Genomic DNA, 17466 nt, shown 5'->3' on the forward strand with positions numbered 1-17466 from the left:
CAACTGTGTCACGGAGGCCCCCTCCCATGGTAGTGACACAGGCAGGGTCCAGTTTTAAGGATTGAAAGCACATGGTCAATCATGAAGAAGAGAGAAACGATGGAACAATTACAAAGAAGCTTGAAAACTAAAAATGGACCCAAGTGCAAAGCTGGGCATGTTCCCTGCTAGTTCATGAGATGGTCATCCAGGGTGATAGGCTCCCTCCATGGATTCCCCCAGATGCTCCTAGCTTCACTCAGGAAGAAAAGTAAGAGATTGTGGATGGGCTGGGCACCCTCTGCCATTAGGATAAAACAGTTTCGGTTCATTCATTCTTGGCAAAGCACTTCCTCTGAGTAATCTTTCCCATTTATAAGTGCTAAAGTTAAAGGAGAAAATAAAACATCTATGAAAGTGTTGCCACTGTGTGAGGACAGCAAAAGTAAGCCTCTTAAATACAATAATAAAACCAGTTTACCAGCAGCACCAGTTAATTATACACCATTGCTATGGTTATTCTGTGAGACCATAAAAGGTAATGGGGCTGTTTCTGAAGTTAGTGGGAAGGAACGCAGCACAGTCACTGAGGCGGACTGCTGACACTTTAGAAAAATTTCTCCCCAAGTCAGCGTATGTCTGGGTGAGCAGAAGTCATTAAAACATGAAGGCCTCCCAGTAGGGGCTGCAACCCACCCCGCCTTAAAAAAAAACAAAAGATTTCTCTAATTATAAAGTATCTTCCATCAATAAGTTTTCCAATCAGATTTGTTTCGTCAACTGGAAAAAAAATAGCAGTCACGGACAGACTAGCCAAGGGCCAGAGGGTTATATACAAACCTTAAGAAAAAGCTGGTTTTCTACAGCAGAAGCACGTAAGTCTTTGATTCAGTAAAAACAGAGGTGGCAAACTGGATTTAGGGACTGTGAGCAAACTGGATTTTGTCTCAAGAAATTTTCTACTAGGCTCAACATAACGTAACAGGTTAGATTCAGAGTATCTATGTGATTTATATATATATATTTTTTAATTTATTTATTTATTCATGGCCGTGTTGGGTCTTCATTTCTATGCAAGGGCTTTCTCTAGTTGCGGCAAGCGAGGGCCACTCTTCATTGCGGTGCGCGGGCCTTTCACTGTCGTGGCCTTTCTTGTTGTGGGGCACAGGCTCCAGACGTGCAGGCTCGGTAGTTGTGGCTCACGGGCTTAGTTGCTCCGTGGCATGTGGGATCTTCCCAGACCAGGGCTCGAACCCGTGTCCCCTGCATTGGCAGGCAGATTCTCAACCACTGCGCCACCAGGGAAGCCCTATATACTTTTTAATTTAAAAATTTTCTATGAGAATTTTAAAAAAGCAGTTCAATCTGGTGTGACTGTTCTGAGAAATGGACCTTAGAAAATTTGTGCTCATGGTACAAATAAAGCTACATGGTAAAGCATACTGGTACTGGAGCCAAATCTGTGGAACAGAGATTGTGATCAGAGCAGAAAGCAAAAAGCTTTCTTTGAATGTGATTAAGAAATGGTATTTGAAATCTATAAAACCCAGCTGGTAGGATGTTTAACCATACATGGATTAGAAAATCAAAGACCTGAGAGACTTCCAGAGGGCTACCTACTCCATTTCCCAACCTCTAAATCTTTAGGAGATTATTTTTTTAAAAAAGGGGGGAGGGAATGAGAGGGGACAGAGAATCCATGGAAGATAGGAGAAACAGGGTGAGCGGCAGTCACCTCCAGCATCTTGAAAAGGAAAGTTTTTCTCAAGAGATTTCAAGACCTAGAACACTGACAAATTATCCAGGTTTTTAGCTCTTTGTTAAGGTTTAACAGATGTCTTTACTATAGGAATATTTTCTTCTCCCTTTCCCTGCTGTTTATTATCTGGGGGTTAATCTGTTTTCAGGTGTATGGGTCCCCTACTTGCCACATTTCCTCACTGGGTGGGCAGCAGTGCTGTTACTATCACTCTTCTCTTGACTGTTTCACTTTGAATGGCCTTCCCCTCAAGGATGCAGCTGAGAAGGAAAAGTCAGTTTACACCTGATGCACTTAACCCTGTTCTCAGGATCCCACCTGACTGACAGGAGAGGAGCTGAATATACAACTGAACATTTAAGGAAACCCATGTTCTTCCAAAGTAATCTAGAGTCGCTCTATCACTGCATAAAAGTATATCATTAGCATGCAATGAAAACTAAGGATGTCATTTATTCAGAAAAAAATTTTCATTTTAGTCAGAAAAATCCCCTCATTCACATTTCCTAGTTTAGGACTTATCATTTCACAGATGCACTAGATGCAATTCTAAATGAGTAAAACTGACTTCATTTCAGGGTCCAGTAAATACTTTATGATACAATAATGAAAACTAAGTTATTATGAATTATATTTTTTAACAACTTCAGTTTTGACTATTTGTCCATGTTTATTTGTCTTTTAATGGTATGTACAGGGCTTGAAACTAATAACGTTTTCTTTTGTAAAAAAAAAAACTGCTTTAGCATTTCCACAACTAGTATTTGGGCTTTGTTTATTCCTTTTGTTATAAAAGTGAGAGTTTAGTTTAATTATAAATTGACACAAACATTAATGAGCTTCTGAGAGGGAAGTTAATACAGATGACCTTGAACAACATGGGTCTGAACTATATATGGGTCCACTTAATACACGGATTTTTTTCAATCATAAACATTATGGTACTACACGATCTGAGTGATTGAATCCATAGATGTGAAACTGTGGGCAGGAAGGGTCTGACTATATAAGTTATATATGACTGTGTGGAGGGTCAGCACTCCAACCCCCCACATTGTTAAAGGGTGAACTGTATATGATAAGGCTATAGGAAACTAGATGTTCGCTATGCTGAGTCCCCTTTAATCTCCTACTGAAAGCTTTCTCTTTTTTTTTTTGCGGTACGTGGGCCTCTCACTGTCGTGGCCTCTCCCGTTGTGGAGCACAGGCTCCGGACACACAGGCTCAGCGGCCATGGCTCACGGGCCCAGCCGCTCCGCGGCATGTGGGATCTTCCCGGCCCGGGGCACGAACCCGTGTCCCCTGCATCGGCAGGCAGACCCTCAACCACTGCACCACCAGGGAAGCCCTGAAAGCTTTCTTTTAACGTTGCTTCTAGTAAGAAGATTGTAAATGTCTTGATGGTATCTTTATATGTTCCCAGTTAGCTTGCATAGGACACATATTCAATAACTTTCTGTATGCCAATAGATGTTAACACAAAGAAGCATCATTTGACCTCAATAGAAAGAAAGATGGGGAACTTGCACCGGTTTCCCTGGACAAATTTGAGCTTTGGATTAAACAATTTCAATAAGGGAAAAGTTGCATTGGCTTTCTTCAAAATCAATCCAAAAGCCTCAGTATGTTTCCTGCTGGGCTTGGGAAACAGTGAGAGAGGAGGAGAGATTCACATGGCAGATCCCTCAGAGGGATTATCCAGTACTTACAAAACGAGCTTTCACTCTCTTGGGTAACTCTTCATCTAAAGTGTAGATGTCCTCTCTCTTCATTGCTATCTGGGATCCATCTTCAAATTCAACCTAATGAAAAATAAGACATCGAGCATGATCTATTTAAAAAAGAAGCAAGCATTCACCATTTTCTTCAGCGTTCCAGTTAGCTACATAAAAAAGAAAAGAGGATTCAGGCAGAGCCAACAAGGGAACTAGCCAACAGGCAAGGAAGGAAGCAAAGCTCTTCCCTTATCAAACTAAGAACAAAGTATGTTTTCAAACAGGCCAAAATTCTTGAAAATGAGTGTTTTGCAATATGTGATATGAAAACTTTATCCCCCCAAAGCAAAAACAAAGAAAAGTAACTGCTGCTCAAATGATTTCTCAGAACATGAGATTGTGGCCAATTTAGCATTAAGACGGGTGGGGCCTGTAAGTACTGATTGTTTCTTTAAGAGGCTCTGACAATATAAGAGGGAGGACTGTTTCTCTTTGAGAAAGAAGTAATGATACATTTACTCTTGTATAATAATCCTCCCAGATAAAATAATTTCTCAAGTTCTTACGGAGCTTTAACTTTCAAAACTCACTTTTGTTAAATTCAAACAAATGGCCAGGAAGAGCTCAGGTTCTCCTTAACCTCACGTGTCAGCCACCTCAATTTGTGAAAATACATTATCATCTAAATGAAAATGTTTAAAACTTTTAAAACTTTGTTTTCAAGCTAATCAAATGGCAGCAAGTAATTTCATTATCCAGTTTTTTCAATATTTTAGGATATTTTGTTAGAGAAAAAGTGACACTGAATAACAAATATAGAGCATCTGGGGGAAATTCATCAAAGGCCCTACTCAAAGTGATCTTGGTTTAGGCTCAACCCCACATGAACTCTTCCAGAAGAAAACAACAAAAGGGATGCAATCAGGGTAGAATATCTAATATGTCCTAACTCTGACCACTTATGGTATTCTTGAAATCCCTAACTCGTCTGTCTGAATTCTTTACTTTTAAGAAATAAGTATATGCTTGCAATTCTAGTTAAAAGATAAGTTAAACCATGTAGCTGTGCTATTCATGTTAATTTTAAAAAATCTGCTGAAGTTTAAAAAATACTAAAGATAAAATATATAATTAAACTTCATATTTATTATCCATGTACTGCTCACGTTTGACTAAGCTCAAACACGGGGCAGAATTAGGTCTCGGTCACAGGAGACTTCTCGCTGCTACTTTCTGGAACGCTGAGATTGGGAAGGTTTTTCTTCCTGGCCTTGTTTCAGCAAAATGGTTTCTGTAACATTTAATTAGGCCAAGGTGTCATTGCAATTTATACAGTTCGATAGCATAGCTAGAACTACCTGTGCCTACCTTTCTTCTGTTTTAGATCATTTGAAAATTCTAAAAGAGAAAAAGGCAATTTTGAAACTAAGAGGGAGTATGGTATGCTGACCAACCATCCCAGTTTGTCCAGGACTGAAGGGGTCTCCCAGGATGCAAGACTTTCAGTGCTAAAGTCAAGGACAGTCCCTCGCAAGCTGGGATAGTTGTTCACCCGACTTGGGACAGAGCCAAGAGTAAATTCTGGCCCTTCCCTTTACCAGCTGTGTGCTCTTGAACAAATTATCACATTCACTGAGCCTTTTTTCCCTCCTTTGTAAAGTAGGAGTCAAAAACATCTATGCTGCAGGGCTACTGTGAGGGCCCCCAAAATGCACATACTTAGGATACTTAGCACTGCGCAGTAGGTATTTAGTTCCATTTTTATAAATATCTTTGCTTATTCAGTGGTGAGGCTGAATAGACACAAAACACAAAATGATCTCAAAAGGCCAGTTGGTTTAATGAGGAATTTTAAACTACTTCCTTGAGAGACAGTTTTAATATTAGTCTTAACTTTTTCATTGAGTCTGTAAATATGCTCACAGTTCTATGTTGATAGGCCATGATAAATTCAGCTGAAGTTAGCACACTGATTGATTACTAATTAGCCTGAATTTCAACATGTCTTCATTATGATACTTTCCATGTAGCTAATAGCTTTGCTTCATGTAAGATGCTTCACTTTTGCATTTATTGTTTAATTAAATGTAATTATTTTCTTTTGAATGACGTAGTGAACGCTTCTTTTCTAGGAATCTCCAGTATTACCAGCCTGTCTTGTGATTCTTGCCAAATTTTGGACATTCTGATACAAAAATGCTGCAGCACTTACCCTGCTGTAAATGACCTGAATCTGCAACTTAACACTTTGTCACCAATACAAAGGGGAAATGGCCTTCTCTCTCTCTCTCACTCTCACACACACACACACACACACACACACACAGGATATGTACATCCTCCCCTCCCCACCCTGGTGGCTTTTTCTACACCTTAAAAAATGTTCTCCCCTAAGTTGTCCAAACTTCTTTGAACACTTTTAATTACATTGTGCTCCAGTTTTTAGTGCAGTGTCTTTTAATGTACTCTTCCATTTAAGCCCTAGCCCTTTATCAGTCTTTGAACAATTTCTCTGAGGAAACTGGAGGTCTTATCATTCTCAAGCTGTTTTTAACTTCACAGGCCTGAACCTTCTTGCTTTTTCTCCTTTTACTTCAATCTTCCTGTTTTTACACTACTGCTTAGCTTTTTAGAATGTTGATTTCTGCCATCGTGTTACTAAAAGTACTATAATTTATTGGTTCTAATAAATTTGTTCCTTTTTAAAGTCTTTCTGAAGGAATATAAATGCACATGCGCCATCCATGTTGTTTTCCTTATTAGAGCTTAACTCATCCTCATTTCTAATAATAGGGATACAATTCATTTTTAAATTGTATATATATTCTTTAATAATATGTAGAGTTGTTCAGTGAACAGAATGCCAAAATGATAGCTGCACTTTTCATTAAATGAGTACTCCTTTACGCTCGGGTGCACAGATGGCCACACCTGTGCCGATGCACCATTGGCCTAGGTTTGCTGAAACGCCCGACGGGGATGATGTCTCTCAGGGAAAAGCCACCCATTCAGGGGCTGCTGGATGATGAACAGCCATCACTGATTTGGCTTACAGTTAGATAATCCAGCCAGTTAGTCTCTCCCCGTATAACAGAAACGCAAGAAAGCAGCCCACCATCCAGCTGGTTATCTTTTTGACCTAACTAACTATATTCCTTACAATTAACCTATTCATCAGATGTTACTAGAGTTTCCCAGTATCGAACTTGGTAATAAAAGTCTAATATCTCGGTCATCAAACATCGAATTTTTGCCTTTTTTATAAAACAAGAGGTGTTCCAAATTCATGTGGCTTCTTGGTCAGCAGTACACTGGCTATACCGTCTGCCCTCTGGCTTCTCCTGTCCATCTCAGCAAGCATCGCACCCAGGGCGGCACTCACCTGGTACATGTGGGCAACATTTGATCCGAGATATTTTGCCCCGTAGAGTTTGCCATCAGGCCACTTGACTTGAACGACTTCTCCCTCGGCAGGAGGGCCTAGCCTCACACAGTCTCGGCTCTGCATAATAAACAGAAGTTAGGCTTTTCAAGGCAAATGTCTAAGCGACTGCATTTAGAACGTAGCAAATGAGCAACTCCTGGCAATTAAAAGGAGTTACTGCCTCTGTGTTTTATGGATTATGATCTTGCATGGGTGTTCAGGGGAAGAGCTATAAGGCAAAGGAGTACTTAAAGATTCAGCCTACATCATAAAGTTACAAAGGAACCACCATAATCCAAGAAGGAAAAAACAGCATTTACATTTGCTATTTGACAAAGAATTGTTCAGAGGGTAAGTAAAATGTGCATAGAAACTGCTCTAGCTGAGAAATAGACTGGCTAATGATTTATAACACCTGACATGTATACAGCATTCTGCAGCTAACAGAAGGCTTCGACATACATCTCGTCTGATCCTCACAATCGTTCCATGAGGTAGGCAGAGACTACTAATTACCCCCATTTTACTGACAAGGAAACTGAGCCTCTGAGGAGGCTCCTTTCAGTTGTCAGGATCTCTGGAGAAGTGAAGCGGTGTAAGAGACAAAGAACTGAGGACGCCCAGGTGGACCTGGGGGCAGGAGAGAAGCAGACTGTCATCAGAGCTGGCAGGCCCGGACGAAGCAGCAAGGGAGAAATGCAGGAGCCTCCAGAGTGCGGCAGGGGAGGCTGTAAGGCCCGGGTCCTGCTCAGCAGGCCTCTTCTGAAGACCCCTGGACCTTCCCCTAAAGGCCTGGTTCTGCCTGCACCTCCCATCCACTGAGTAGTCCACCTCATTCCACAGGTGATCCTGGCGGTGCCACAAGCACTCTTCTCACCTCACTTCTTCCACTCAGCACTGCCTCCTCAGGCAGCAACTCAGAACAAATTTCCCACTAGCTCATCCTGGGAAGGTGCTTTCTAGAGGGGGAGGGGTACAGATATACTTTGCAAACTTAAGTTTGTATGTATTGAGAATGACACAATAAAATTTGAATACAAAGGAATTAAATACTTGACTACTTTGATAAATTTTTTGCACATTTAGCAATTCATGTTTTGCTAATCCTGGTATTTTACTGATGAGGCCAATCTGACTGATTGAAATGCACACTTTCAGTTAAGCTTTAAATACAGACTGGGCAGGGTGCTGTGGTTTAAAGGAGAGGCACACACAGGAAATATTTAGTTGTTTATGGTTAGAAATCCACCATGTATTACTTTTCATTATTAACAGAAATTTTGCATCATAAAGGAGTGGGCCTTTTACTGTTGGGTTCAGAGTATACCTGAGAGGTTCATCTTTCTCACAGCAGACTATGCCTCCATTTAAAGCTATGGGCAAAGAAAAATAAGTGTGTGCTCAGAGGCTCTGCAGAGTTGACAGTCTGCATCTAACTTAGTCAAATGAAAATGTTTCTTCTTGGCCTTCATAATATTTGATCTCAGGCTACACAGAACTGAAAGAGTAGGATGAAGAACTGTATTCTACATATGCCCCTGGAGTTATCATCTCACTTTTCATTTCCCTTCCCTTCCAAAGATGTACATGGTACTAAGAAGATTGGAAGGTATAGCTTCTAAATAGATGCTGTCTCCTAGGACAGGAAGCTACATCAGCTCAGGGATAACTCTGAGCTAAAACCCAGATGGTTTGGTGATGGGGGCAAGGAGAGAACAAGAGTAAGTTTCTTCCTTCTCCTAAAGTTTTATTCCATGTGGAGGAAGCTCCATTAAGGTAATACTCCTAGCTTTTCTTTTTTTTCCCCACTCCCTCATTCATTCACTTTTTTTTTTTTAACTTTCATTGGAGGATACTCGATTTACAATGTTCTGTTAGTTTCAGGTGTACAACAAAGTGAATCAGTTACACATATACATATACCCACTCTTTTATAGATTCTTTTCCCATATAGGCCATTACTGAGTACTGAGTAGACTTCCCTGTGCTATAGAGTAGGTTCTTATTAGTTATCTACTACTATACTTTATATATAGTAGTGTGCATGTTGTCAATGCCAGTCTCCCAATTTATCCCTCCCCTGCCAAAGCAATCTACAGATTCAACACAATCCCTATCAAATTTCCAATGGCATTTTACACAGAATTACAACAAAAAATTTTACAGTTTGTCTGGAAACACAAAAGACCACGAATAGCAAAAGCAATCTTGAGAAAGAAAAATGGAGCTGGAGAAATCAGGCTCCCTGACTTCAGACTATACTACAAAGCTACAGCAATCAAGACAGTATGATACTGGCACAAAAACAGAAATATAGGTCAATGGAACAGGATAGAAAACCCAGAGATAAACCCAAGCACATATGGTCACCTTATCTTTGATAAAGGAGGCAAGAATATACAATGGAGAAAAGTCAGTCTCTTTGATAAGTGAGGCTGGGAAAACTGAACAGCTACATGTAAACAAACGAAATTAGAACACTCCCTGACACCATACACAAAAACAAACTCAAAATGTATTAAAGATCTAAATGTAAGGCTAGATACTATAAAACTCTTAGAGGAAAACACAGGCAGAACACTCTGACATAAATCGCAGCAAGATCTTTTTGAATCCACCTCCTAGAGTAATGAAAATAAAAACAAAAATAAACAAATGGGACCTAATGAAACTTTAAAAGCTTTTGCACAGCAAAGGAAACCGTAAACAAAACACAAAGACAACCCTCAGAATGGGAGAACATATCTGCAAATGAAGCAACCAACAAAAGATTAATATCCGAAATATACAAACAGTTCTTGGAGCTCAATATCAAAAAAAAACAACCCAATCCAAAAATGGGCAGAAGACCTAAATAGACATTTCTCCAGAGAAGACATACAGATGGCCAACAAACACATGAAAAGATGCTCAACATCACTAATTGTTAGAGAAAGGCAAATCAAAACTACAATGAGGTATCACCTTACACCAGTCAGAATGGCCATCATTAAAAATCTATAAACAAATGCTGGAGAGGGTGTGAGGGAAGAGATATGGGGATATTTGTATATGTATAGCTGATTCACTTTGTTATAAAGCAGAAAGTAACACACCATTATAAAGCAATTATAGTAACACACCATTGTAAAGCAATTATATTCCAATAAAGATGTTAAAAAAAAAACTAAAAATAGAACTGCCATATGACCCAACAATCCCAATACTGGGCATATACCCTGAGAAAACCATAATTCAAAGAAACAAACCAAAACAACAACAACAAACAAAACACATGCACCCAAATGTTCACAGCAGCACTATTTACAATAGCCAGGACATGGAAGCAACCTAAATGTCCACCAACAGAGGAGTGGATAAAGAAGATGTGGTACATATATACAATGGGATATTACTCAGCCAAAAAAAGGAATGAAATTGGGTCATTTGTAGAAATATGGATGGTCTAAAGAGTATCATACAGAGTGAAGTAAGTCAGAAAGAGAAAAGCAAATATCGTATAATAATGCATATATGTGGAATCTAAAAAAATGGTGTAGATGACCTTATTTGCAAAGCAGAAATAGGACACAGACATAGAGAACAAATGTATAGATACCAAGGGGGAAAGCGATGGGGTGGGATGAATTGGGAGACTGGGATTGACACATATACATTATTGATACTATGTATAACAGAGACAACTGATGGGAACATACTGTATAGCACAAGAACCTAATGCACTGTGGTAACCTAAATGGGAGGGAAGTCCAAAAGGGAGGGGATATCTCTATGTGTATGGCTGATTCATTTTGTTGTGCAGTGGAGGCTAACACAACATTGTAAAGCAACCATACTCCAATAAAAATTAATCAGAAAAAAAAAGAAGACATATGGATGGCTAAAAAGCACATTAAAAGATGCTCAACATCAGTAATTCTTAGTGAAATGCAAATCAAAACTACAATGAGGTATCACCTCACACTAGTCAGAATGGCCATCATCAAAATATCTACAAACAATAAATGCTGGAGAGGGTATGGAGAAAAGGGAACCCTCCCACACTGTTGGTGGTACAGCCACTATGGAGAACAGTATGGAAGTTCCTTTAAAAACTAAAAATAGAGCGACCATATGATCTAGCAATCCCACTCCTGGGCGTATATCTGGAAAAAACCATAATTCAAAAAGAGACATGCACCCCAGTGTTCATTGCAGCACTATTTACAATAGCCAAGACATGGAAGCAACCTAAATGTCCACCAACAGAGGAATGGATAAAGAAGATGTGGTACACATATATAATGGACTATTACTCAGCTATTAAAAAGAACAAAATAATGCCGTTTGCAGCAACATGGATGGACCTAGAGATTGTCATACTGAGTGAAATAAGTCAGACAGAGAAAGACAAGTATCATGTGATATCACTTATATGTGGAACCTTAAAAAGGGGTACAAATGAACTTATCTACAGAACAGAAACAGAGTTATAGATGTAGAAAACAAACTCATTCTCCAAGAGAGTAAGGAGTGACAATTATATTGTTGAGTTTTCTGAAGGAGACTGCATTTTCCAAACGATGCACTACAGTGCCTTGGGGCACCACAGCAAACTTACTGGGGTTCTGAAATAGGGATATTTTCAGGGAAAACACAGTTGTCAGACACCGAGCTTATTACTACTATTAAGTTGTTTAGACCAAACTAGTAGATGGAACTGTTAGGTATTTCCTTTGGCCTAGGAGCGCTATAAAAAAGCGTGCTGAGACAGCCAGGGTCTGTAAGCCAAGCAAGGCTGGTAACTTCTGGCTTTACCCCTCACCTTCCGTTTCTCTTTGGAGCCCCTCTGCCGGCAGAGAACTTGCTTTCTGCTCTGCTCCTTTCACAGAGAGGATCTGGTGGTGCCCTGTACTACCTTTCCAGGAGGCCTAATTCTCAGGTCCAGTATCAGGAAAATTCTTTACCCACAGATGGAAGCCACACTCTCCAGCATCTGCTTTATGACAAAGGAGATATGTTAAGTTTTCAAACTCTGACTTCTTTCTCTCTCTAAATTGCTTGTCCTCAGGCAGGATGAGACGTTTTCTATTGGGCCCTTCCTCAGTCCCAACAGAGGCAAGTCCAGGCCTCAGGCATTACAAGGCCACAGTCCCCATCTACTCACCCACCACAAGCCACCTCCAAGCAGGAGAGTTATGCCCTTAGTTTCACAGATTTGACCTTCAACAGAGGTTTACTAGCCTTTAAAATGACTACCCCAAACCAATCCTGACCTGCAATTCTATGTACCATAACACCAAGGTGTGGCAATGGCCATAGAAATGTGGCCTGAGGAAAGTATAAAGTATACTTGAGGAATTTATCATAAACATACACCCTTATTAGTAAACTAAATATATGCAACTTTACCAAGTGAGGAACAATTCCTTTTTGAAAAATTCTTTGGAACTAAATGTCTGAGATACAGTTTGACGTCTTGCTTACTGGCAATGAGCGCTTTACTCACAGCAAATCTTAATTTGGCACAGTGACCTCCCAGAGGCCCCCAGCTCAGCCTCCAGGCACAGTGACCTCCCAGAGACCCCAGCTCAGGCATAGTGACCTCCAAGAGCCCCCCAGCTCAGCCTCCAGGCACAGTGACCTCCCAGAGCCCCCCAGCTCAGCCTCCAGGCACAGTGACCTGCAAGAGCCCCCCAGCTCAGCCTCCAGGCACAGTGACCTCCCAGAGCCCCCCAGCTCAGCCTCCAGGCACAGTGACCTCCCAGAGCCCCCCAGCTCAGCCTCCAGGCACAGTGACCACCAGGAGCCCCCCAGCTCAGCCTCCAGGCACAGTGACCCCCAAGAGCCCCCCAGCTCAGCCTCCAGGCACAGTGACCTCCCAGAGCCCCCCAGCTCAGCCTCCAGGCACAGTGACCCCCAAGAGCCCCCAGCTCAGCCTCCAGGCACAGTGACCCCCAAGAGCCCCCCAGCTCAGCCTCCAGGCACAGTGACCTCCAAGAGCCCCCCAGCTCAGCCTCCAGGCACAGTGACCCCCAAGAGCCCCCCAGCTCAGGCATAGTGACCTCCCAGAGACCCCAGTTCAGCCTCCACCCAGCTGTGCTCTGGATCGGCCACAGTCACTTCACACACTTTCCTGTCAAAATCTAGGGAAGACAGTTCGGTTGGCTTTCTCAATTTCTTGCCTTCAGAACTTTTTTTCTTTATTCATAGTAGAAGAATAAAGAAAAATAACCAACCAAACACATAAAAACATAAAATTTTTCTGAGAATCTCCCTTCCTCCTCCACCACCAGGAGGCATTATTCTCATCATGATGCCCAATTTCTCACTCTTTGCCAGGTCCTTTAGCTGGAAGTGGATGTACCTGGATTTGCATATAACTTCATTTAGTGAGGATTACTTATTATTTACACCACAGCTACTTCCCAAATGGACTTAAGGCAGCTCATAGTAAAACACAAGAGTTTATTTCTGTAACATCTACTTTCCTCCATAGAGAAGTGGTTTCAATTCATCAGCTGTCTCAATTCTTGAGTCTGCCAGAAACTTTCTATGACTACATGGCATATAAAGCATTTAAATAGAAATGGGATTAGGAGCACGTGGGCTGATAAAAAGAAGTTGAAAAGTCTGATATTTACGTTTCCCCGACCCCTCCAGCATAGAAGCTGCTGGGTGTTCCCAAAACTGTCACAGTCACTAATCTGATATCTATTTACTGACCACCTGTGTGAGACACTGGAGGAGCCAACAGTGTCCACCTCCCCAAGCTAGGGACAGACAGAGGGTGTCGTGTCCATACCTGGAAGCCTGTCACACTGAGCCCCACAGCTGTGGGCTGGGGACCTCAGGGGTCCCTGCAAGGGCTGGAATCCATATGGAGTACATGAGCTTTGGCCACCATGATCACTTCAACCAGAACAGAATTTTTGATTTTATAGGTTGGGTTTCTGAGTAGGACTTCATGCAGGAAAAAAAAAAGTTTCTGTTAAAAATGAGAGGTCTGAAAAAAATGAAATAAAATAAATAAAATGTCTGAAGATGAGGGGATTCAGTTTATGGAAAGCAATGGCTTGAAGGGTCTGCCTCTCTCTTAAAGGCCTTCAGCGGCTCACGTCTCCCTGGCTGTGCATGAGGAATCAGACAATAGAACAGAGCTTCTCAAAGTGCAGTCCCAACTGCTGGGGACACACTTGAAAAATGAAGATTCCAGCCCACACTGCACAGCTCTATGTGACCTGGATGGTTTTTTAAAGCATTATAGAATTTGAGATCTATTCTACCAAAGGATGTAAAATGTTAAAGAGACCTTTCCTGATGCAGTTCTTAGTGTGTTACTGGAGCAAGTAACACTTTGCTGGAAAAGTATATGCATTAAAAACATTGACTAATGTGTTCTTCTCAGTTGCTGTCTAGACCCTCAGAAGAAATCTGCCTTCGCCTGACAGAAATACCTGTTTACCCTTTGCTGTACTGCCTCCAGGGATGTGTGAACTCCCCTGAAATCTGCCAGAGCCCTCTCCACAGGGACACTGGTGTCTGCAGCTGCTAGTAAGCCTGTAGCTAGAGTACTACATAGATGATGTAAAAATTAAAGACAGAAATAGTCATCGTAGTCAGGAGTGGACTTCTGCCTATGATTAAAGGGCTGTGATTAAAGGACTGCGATGAGTCACAATCCCAGGTAAGAGGATGGTGTCAGAACACATTCCTGCCAAAGTCAGGGCCAAACTCCTGTACTTGCTCTCCTAACAAAGAGGAGAGCCCAACTGCCAGTCTGACTATTTGAATTCTGAAGTCACTGTGTTCTTGGAACTGCCTCTAGGCCCTTTGAAAGGGACCCTCTAGAAGGAGCAGCTGTCCTTGCATGCTGCCTGCCTTCCTCCCTCCCCCAGTTCCCACCTCTACTCCTATCAGGTATAAACCACAGGGCAGGCAGCTCCGTCTATCAGTCCCGCTGCACCAGATGAAGACACGGTATGTGAACTCCCAGTACTTAATCAGCATATAGTTTGGAACCTCTTACAGTCCCCCATGCAGAAAATGCTTAAGTGACCGAGAGCAAACTGATGCCAGCAACTGCTGGCATTTTAAGGGATAATCACCTGCTCATTACTGGACTCGGGCAGAGATTAACAAGACTGACTGAAAGCCATGTGCTAATCATACTGGCTATCTGTCATCTGGCTTCCCAGCATCTGAACCCCCTTCTCCCCTTCAGAGTCTCCATGGAAGGCAGAGCTCACCTGCCATTACAAGTGCTGAAAGATGCCAGATACTCCCTTGCCCAGCAGCAGGTATGGACCGGGGCCCGGCCAATTAGCTACATTCTGCCAGTAGATGTAGAACCTGTGACCAGAGATGCAGAGAAACGGTGGAGGGGAGAATGCTCTCAGAGGCCGGCAGCAGCAGTGACAGATCCCACGTGCCAATGGCAGAACCCTGGTCCAGGTGGACCGAAAGGGGAGGTGCCTGGTCCTACTCACGTTCCAGCTGAGCAGCCTCCCTCATTCTCACCTGTTTTTTGACTTTGTTTTCCTGCATTCCTGGAGATTCTGCGGGCATCCTTATAACTTTCCACTAAGTTCCTGTAGTGCCTAAATCAGTTACAGTCAGTTTTTTGTTTTGTTTTGTTTTGTTTTGGCCACGTCACAAGGCTTGCGGGATCTTAGATGCCCAACAGGGATCGAACCCGGGTCCCAGGCAGTGAAAGCACCGAGTCCTATCCACTGGGCCGCCAGGGAATTCCTGAGTTACAGTCAGTTTTTGTTGCTCGACACTAACGACCCTGACTGCTAAGGAATGGCTAGTTTGGGTGATGGCAGATCCCGCCTCACAAAGTGAGGAGAAAACCCTTTCATTTAACGATGGAATACAAAAATGGAGGGCTTCCCCGACCACCTAATCCTCGTTCAAAGGGCCTATGAGGAAAACCATCCCCCACAAAGGAAGGGAACATATTCATGTCACCGCCCACCTGTTCACAAGGCACGGCCCTAGATGATTTGTGACTGTCCCCAGGTTTCCAATACTCCCCACAGTCTGAAGATTTACTCTTTGCAATGGGAGCCCTTTACAGGGGACTCTCATGGGGACTACTTTCAAAGGGATGCACCATGTTCACATGGATAAAATTCTGGACTGTTTGTTGAATATAAGTCATAATGATTTGCTATCAACCTTCATGTAGTAATTAACAAAGATAGAAAAACATTTAAAAATTCTTTTTCTTAAAAATAACTTTTTGTTCTGAGCTTCTACTATATCTTCCTTTGGGGAAAATTATAGACTTTTTTTTTTTTTTTAAGACAGAAGAATTTAAAACAACCCATATTTCCACCACCTAGAAGTAAATCCTGTTACCATGTGGATTTTCTCTCTACACTTCTATGCATTTTTTAAAAAAAATTCGGGGCTTCCCTGGTGGCGCAGTGGTTGAGAGTCTGCCTGCCGATGCAAGGGACACGGGTTCGTGCCCTGGTCCGGGAAGATCCCACATGCCGCGGAGCGGCTGGGCCCGTGAGCCATGGCCGCTGAGCCTGCACGTCCGGAGCCTGTGCTCCGCAACGCGAGAGGCCACAACAGTGAGAGGCCTGCGTACCGCAAAAAAAAAAAAAAAAAAATTCGGGCCTCCTGTACAGATAAAATATTTTCCCTCATAGCTACAACCTTTCTTTTCTTTCACATGAGCACACAACTGACCTCTCTCTGAAGAATCAGGCAAGAGTGCTGTTGTGAAGAGCTCACACTGCAGTTCCCACCGTGTTCCTCACTCATCCCATAGCACATCCCATAGGAGGGGAGGGGTCTTTCTATTGTGGTAAAATAGGCAAAGCATAAAACTTGCCTTTTAACCACTTTCAAGTACACATTCTAGTGGCCTTACGTATATTCACAGTGCTGTACAACCATCACCACCCTCCTTTCCAGGAGCTGTTCATCATCCCAAACTGAACTCCATATCCGTTAAACAATAGCTCTCCATCCCCCCATCCCCCTGTCCCTGGTAACCACCACTCTACTCTCTGTCTCTAAGAATTTGGCTATTTATAAGCACCTCATAAGTGACATAATATATTTTCCCTTTTGCATATACATATATAATTTTGTACCTTGCTATTTATCACTTGTAATTAAGAGGATCTTATTAATTATCCTTTGAAAACTCCACTTTACTGAATATATGCAACATTATGGATATTCCACAATTAATTTAAGCACACGCCTACTGTGAGATATGTAGGTCTTTCCAATTCTCCCCATCATGTATAGTACTATTGTATATTTTTCTCCATAAATCTTGGTCCAAGTTACTGTCTATATTCTTAGAATAGACTTGTAGAACCAGGATCACTTGGTGAAAAGGTATATAAACTATTTATAAAGTTAATTTCATCAGCTTTGAAAAATTCACCATCAGACTTACTTTTCTAGTGCAGTAAATCTATTCTTAGCCACTAGAGGAAATTCTGCTTCAGTCAGTCCAAGGTGGGGTCCAGGCTAAATGCCCTCCCAAGCCATCTGATGCTAAGCCACGTTGAGAATCACCGCACAAGAAGATTCTCTCCCAGCATAAACTATACATCCTACCTATAAAGGAAGAACTA

General features: G+C 42.0%; 1 protein-coding gene across 9 annotated transcripts in view; it reads right to left on the reverse strand.

The window, feature by feature from the left end:
* Nucleotides 1-17466, reverse strand: part of KDM4C (lysine demethylase 4C) — a 451309-nt gene that overhangs the window by 10153 nt on the left and 423690 nt on the right. For all 9 annotated transcript variants that reach the window (XM_079925522.1, XM_079925523.1, XM_079925525.1 and 6 more), the window contains 2 exons: nucleotides 6836-6955; nucleotides 3448-3540 (listed from right to left, as the gene is read on the reverse strand). In XM_079925522.1, the coding sequence (XP_079781648.1) occupies nucleotides 3448-3540; nucleotides 6836-6955 (213 nt within the window). The remainder of the gene's footprint in view (nucleotides 1-3447; nucleotides 3541-6835; nucleotides 6956-17466) is intronic.

This window comes from Stenella coeruleoalba, assembly GCF_951394435.1.
Source record: "Stenella coeruleoalba genome assembly, chromosome: 7".
Taxonomy (NCBI): domain Eukaryota; kingdom Metazoa; phylum Chordata; class Mammalia; order Artiodactyla; family Delphinidae; genus Stenella; species Stenella coeruleoalba.